The 6396-nt window shown below is 36.6% G+C and overlaps 1 protein-coding gene across 1 annotated transcript; it reads left to right on the top strand.

Annotated features, from left to right (window-relative positions):
* Positions 1 to 223: 223 nt before the first annotated feature.
* LOC143629266 (sorting nexin 2B-like) lies at positions 224 to 2663 on the top strand. The gene is made up of 5 exons (XM_077098580.1): positions 224 to 1465; positions 1656 to 1865; positions 1951 to 2211; positions 2323 to 2409; positions 2539 to 2663. Exons 1-5 carry the CDS (start codon positions 434 to 436, stop codon positions 2608 to 2610), a joined length of 1662 nt encoding a protein of 553 aa, XP_076954695.1. The 5' UTR covers positions 224 to 433; the 3' UTR covers positions 2611 to 2663.
* The last annotated feature ends 3733 nt before the right edge of the window (positions 2664 to 6396 follow it).

Raw genomic sequence — 6396 nt, forward strand, 5'->3', positions numbered from 1 at the left:
CATACTATCGGTTACCACTTGACAGTCGTTATACCACCATAAAAACAAAACTCTCTGACATAACACACAGTTGGACGAAAACCCGGTTAAGCTCGGATTCGAACCGACAATCATGCAAGGCTAGTTAAAATCATTCATTGTCTATATTCATCAAAAGTAACACAGCTGAAAGATCGAATTTGAGTCGCCATCTGAAACCCAAACCTTGGTCATGATGATATTTTTTTTAATATTAATTAAATAGAAGAAACAAATTGTGAAAAGAAAAAAATCTCATCTAAACTGTACCGTGTAAGTAAACTCCGGAAGCATCACCACCGCCGATCTCCGCCGTGGAAATTGGCCATCAAACTCAACCGTATCAATCACACTTCAGAACCACTTCAATTATTCAGATCAATTTCAATTTCATATCATAATAATAAATCAATCAATGATGGAATTCGAGAATCAAACCTTTGAAGATACCGACTTACACTCTCTCGCTCTTAACGATGACGTTAATAACAATAACACCTCTCCGTCATCCAGATCTAACGGCGCCGTTAACGGTGCCGTTAATCATCCACTCTCTTCTTCCTCCTTACCGTTTGCCGAAATACCTACTACTGACGACGACGACGTTAATAGCAATAACAATAACAATCCGTTGCTGACGTCATCATCACAAAACCCTAACTCGTTCAATTCGGTTCTCGAACCGCCGTCGTACGCCGATGCGGTGTTCGGATCGTTTGACGGAAAACAAACTAACGGCGCTGGTGCCGTTGCCGGTGCCGGTGCCACGTCATCCGATTACCTAAAAATCTCCATCACGGATCCAGTGAAGGAACAGGATCCGGTGAACTCGCTTGTGCCTGGTGGTAACACGTTTGTGACGTATTTGATTACTACGTGGACGAATATAGTTGAATATGGCGGAACCGAGTTTACGGTCCGGAGACGGTTTAGAGACATTGTGACGTTATCGGACCGGTTAGCGGACTCGCACCGAGGTTATTTTATCCCGTTGCGGCCGGATAAGAGTGTGGTGGAGAGTCAGGTGATGCAGAAGCAGGAGTTTGTGGAGCAGAGGCGTGTGGCATTGGAGAAGTATTTGCGGAAGCTTGCGGCGCACCCAGTGATACGGAAGAGTGAGGAGTTGAGGTTGTTTTTGCAGGTGCAGGGGAAGCTGCCATTGATGAGGACGACGGATGTGGCGTCGAGGATGCTTGATGGCGCGGCGAGGCTGCCGAAGCAGTTGTTTGGGGAGTCGGTTGTGTGTGCGGCTGTTGATCCGAGTGATGTGGCACAGCCGGCGAAAGGTGGGAGGGATTTGTTGAGGATGTTTAAGGAGTTGAGGCAGTCGGTTGTTAATGATTGGGGCGGGACGAAGCCGCCGGTTGTGGAAGAGGATAAGGAGTTTTTGGAGAAGCGGAAGAAGATGCAGGATTTTGAGCTGGAGTTGACCAATGTATCACAGCAGGTATATTGTTTGTTATTGTAGTTCTGTATGTTCGATGCTTATAATATGTTTAATGACGCGTACATATAACAAGAGTATTATTGTTGCACTACAAATATGAAGTAGAGCAATTATAATTACTCTAGTATTGATGCTTATAAGTTATAGAATGTTTAATGATATGTATTAAAATGTAATGTTGAATTTGCAGGCGGAAGCGTTTGTTAAAGCTCAACAAGATATGGGTGAGACATTGGGGCAATTGGGATTGACATTTGTAAAACTTACTAAATTTGAAACAGAGGAAGCTGTTTTTAACTCTCAGAAAGTGAGAGCTGCAGATATGAAAAATGCGGCTACTTCCGCTGTTAAAGCGAGCAGATTGTTTCGCGAGTTGAATGCACAAACCGTCAGACATCTGGTATCTTCTTGACACTTTGTAGAAGATAGTGTTTAGAACTTTAGATTCAGTTAAGTTGAAAGCTTGAGTTGTTGTATTACTGCAGGATAAGCTACATGAGTATCTTGGAGTGATATTAGCTATGAATAACGCTTACGCAGATCGGTCAAATGCTTTGTTGACTGTACAGACTCTTCTGTCTGAGCTGGCAAATTTGAATTCCAGGATTGAGAAGCTAGAAGCAACTGCATCGAAGATATTTGGTGGTGACAGATCTAGAGTAAGGAAAATTGAGGAGTTGAAAGAAACAATGAGAGTTACTGAAGAAGCTAAAAACTGTGCGGTTAGAGAATATGAACGCATTAAGGTAACACGATTATGTTACTATAGCCATCAAATTTCAATAATTATAGATGTTTTATTATTGTTGTGTTTGTTTTTATGTAACATTTTTGAGAAATGTATAACAAATAAGCAGGCGAATAATAAGAGTGAGCTTGAGAGATTGGACAAAGAAAGACATGATGATTTTTTTAGCATGTTGAAAGGCTTTGTAGTTAACCAGGTACATGTTTCTCGTCTTCATTAATAACGTGTTACAATTCTTTTATCAATTGAGCGAAAGGGAGATTGCAATCATCTGGTTAAGGGTGCAACACTGCAACTTAAGTACATTGTGGACTTGTGATTACAGGCGGGATATGCAGAGAAGATGGCGAGTGTGTGGGAAACGGTTGCGAGTGAAACAAGTGGATATGCTGCATAAAGCTCTTAGTTTTTGTGAACAATGTTATGAGTTAGATATACTTGTACCTTTTTATATACACTTGGTTCTGCTTATGACATAGTTTTTGTGAACAATTTTACAAAATACCTTCTTTTTTATTTATATTTTAGCTTTAGACATTTCAGTAATCTTATTAACATTTTGAACTCATAAATGTAATGCTCATTTGAGATTATTGGCTTTAGAGGTATATATCTGTAGAGAGTAATTGATGTGACAATTCACAATAATATAAGTTATCCTTAGTCTCTTATTAGAAATGTATTGTGATTTGTATATTATAAAATTAGTCATACAGGTTATGAACCATCAACTCAACTCATTGAAGGCATCTGTCTCATTTTAGGATATTTTAATACTACTATAATAAATAAATGGGTATCCTTTTTCTATAAGATTCAAACAAAGACTATAAAAATAATAGTAAAGTGAGCTATAACAATAAATTATTGCAAAATCATGGTTATCAAATTAAACTCCTCAAAACAAATGGTTATGATCAAACCTCATGAGATGGAACCATTTAGTTGTTTTCGTGTTCATTCATGAAATCAGTTTTGAGTAACGATTGCAAGAGGGTTGGTATGTGAAGGACAACCGAACACCGAAAATTAGCAACACCTGCGAACAAAATTTGAAGGACATCACTAACATGCATATTATTAAGGTTAATCCTAGGTAAGTGACATGGCTTGCATTGCTAAAAAGTAAAGCCATTGTTAATAAGTTCAATGTATTTAAGTGTTAGGTTATCTAGCAAGGGACCTATTGAATCATTGTACAAATAATCTTAGGTGGATGCTTCCAGATTAGTTTCACACGCATTCACCATTTTGAGCGAACAAGCAAAAGCCAAGAATAATGCTTTTCAAGCATTTTTTATGCTTTATCTTTCAACTTTCAATTTTGAAGTGGTAATTTTAGAATAATGTTCTTGTTATAACTTACACGATGCAAAGCCAAGTATAATATTTTGGATTTACTATCGTTGTTTTGGAAGAAGTTAACCACGTACTACTCCTTGAATCGTTGTCGTTTTTAGTTTTAGTTCCCAATACGTATGTAACTAATCTGTAGTTACTTTAAATGTGCTCATCAGTAACAAATGTGTGATTTTATAATTGCTTAATATGGTTTAAAAGATGTATATGCATTTATTAAACATTTAAAGGACAATCTAATAACAATTAAAGATTTAAAGTAATTAGTATACTTAAGTCAGTTAAATGGATAAACGGAAAGAAGTAGAATATTAGGCCAAGATGCATTAACTACAACTGATACAAGAAAAGCATTACAATAAATATTTAAAATGTGTATTAGATTATATTAGAAGACTTATGCTTTAAATTAGCAGTAACCAAAAAGATGCATTCCAAGATCAAGACTACAAAATAGCAGATCCAAATAAACACATAAAACATTCAATTTTAAGATGCTTTTATATGTCAATTCTCAAAAACAATTGTTTCATCAGCATAACAGATTAACATCAAGGGTATGATAATACTATTTCTATCAATGTACGGCAGGCCCACATCATCACTGCTCACCAAAAAAACACATAAGACGAATCCGGACCCGTGTTAAGTAAGTACTACTGACGAAAACTACATCACAAATGCCGAGAGATGACTCCTTTTCCCGATTGATTTCATATCATCGGCAACTTCCCAACCACTACCCTCCTTGTAACATTCAACCTGCCAAAACTTTGATGAATTAGTTAAAAATAATAATAATAAATAAATAAACGCTAAATTAAGAAGAGTTGTGTTTATACAATGTCCAAAACTTCATCATTTTCTGCCCGTCCACCGAGTGTATAAATCTTCCCTCCCACTACAAAGCACCCGAAATTGCCTCTAGACACATTCATCGGCTCAGCTTCCACCCAACCGCCCATTCGTGTGTCTAGATATTCTGCAGTTGCTATATATCCATCTCCACTGAACCCACCAATAGTGTATCTATCAAGTGATTAACATTTTTTTTATTAAAAAGTATTCACAACAAAAACTTTAATCTACCAATATATTTTCATCATCCCAAATAAATGCAATATTTAACAACTCGCTACTAATTATTAGGTTGATTAAACAAGAATTTTGCTCTAAGCCTCTAACAAGTAAACTTAAATAATTCAGATATACTGTTAACATATCGAACGTGCCAAAACGTGCATTTTTAGTGCATGCAATCTTCTATATATATTTTTGTTTTCAAAATATCAGACTATTATTGAGATAATACTATTAGAACTATTAATCTAGTGACTGGATACGTAAATATTACACAAGTGTATGAACTTACAACTTCTCGTTTAGCACAATCATCGAATGACAGCCCCTTGGGGTATTCATGTTTGGAACTGTGCACCAAACTTCTTCACGTGGGTCAAATCGTTCAACAGATCTGCGTGACATAAAGGATTATCATCCATTTAATGACTTCCCAAAATGTAAAATTAATTTATATGCAACAATCTCATAATAAATACTAGATCACTAACTATATGTTACCTTGAATAAGCTACTCCATCATATCCACCACTAACATACAAAATATTATTCAGTTCTACCGCAGCTGAAGCTAATCTCTACAAAACAGTAAACACATGCATATGTAACCGATGATCATAACAGCAAAAGACTAGCTAATTATTTAGAATTTAAAAAAAGTTGAAAATTAGTGTACCTTGTTCTGCATTGAACGAGACGGATTCCACTTGCCTGCATTCATGTCAAGATATTCCACCTCAGCAGAACACTGAGATCCGGCAGCACCACCAACAACAAAAAGTTTGTTCATAACCGAAGCCCCAGCAGCATTTATGTTTTTCCAAAACATTGATGGTCTTGAGGTCCACTGGTTACTTGTCGGGTCGAACGATTCAACTACAAAAAGAAATAGTTACACGGACATATATCAATAGATCAAGAATAAAACTTTCGCAGTATGTTTAAGAAGTAAGAACACATAAGGCTATTTATTACCAGTGTTAGGTCCTTCACCGCCAAAATGGTAAACTTCACCATTCATAATTGCTGCAGAGGCATAACTTTTTATAAAATTCATCGGACAAAGTGATATCATGGTGTCCTTTGACGGAAGATAGGAATCTACATTGGTCAGCCATGAAGAACCGTCATGTCCTCCAACAATTAGAACAGACTCGGTGAACTTTGCGAGAAATTCGCTTGGTGGTTGGTCGTCCACTTCGACAAGGTCCACAGTTGTTAGTGATCCGGACTCGGACTCCAAAATACTAACACGATTTCTAAGCTGCAACACTTCTTGTTTTGATGCATCCTAAGAAGCAAGATGATATAAATTAGCACAACCAATTGCAGCATTTGATTTAAAACACGAATAATGTAAATAAAACATTAAGTAAAGGATAAACATATTAAAATTAGAGATTGTACCAATTCTTGCTCAAGCATGTTCATTTTCACTATACACTTCAGCTGCGATACCTTCATCTCTTCAACTTCTTGTATTAACTTCATATTATAGCCATTCAAATGATACAATCTCAATCAGAAAAAAAAACAATAAGCATTATAAAAATAAATATTTATCTTACCTTGGTCATCAAATTTTGTTGATTAGCAGTAGTCTCTACAACCGTGTTCGGCATGAAAGAGTTGTCTTTTTCGTGACTTTCTTCACTGTCGTTGTCACTCGTTTCAGTAGATAACAAATCCACATTGTCATCTAGCGATTGATGTGACGAAGGTAGCTTCGTGACATTTTGACCAC

The sequence above is a fragment of the Bidens hawaiensis genome, unplaced genomic scaffold (genome assembly GCF_021521415.1).
Source record: "Bidens hawaiensis isolate Kalapana, Puna unplaced genomic scaffold, B.hawaiensis_p1.1 tig00005179_1, whole genome shotgun sequence".
Lineage (NCBI taxonomy): Eukaryota > Viridiplantae > Streptophyta > Magnoliopsida > Asterales > Asteraceae > Bidens > Bidens hawaiensis.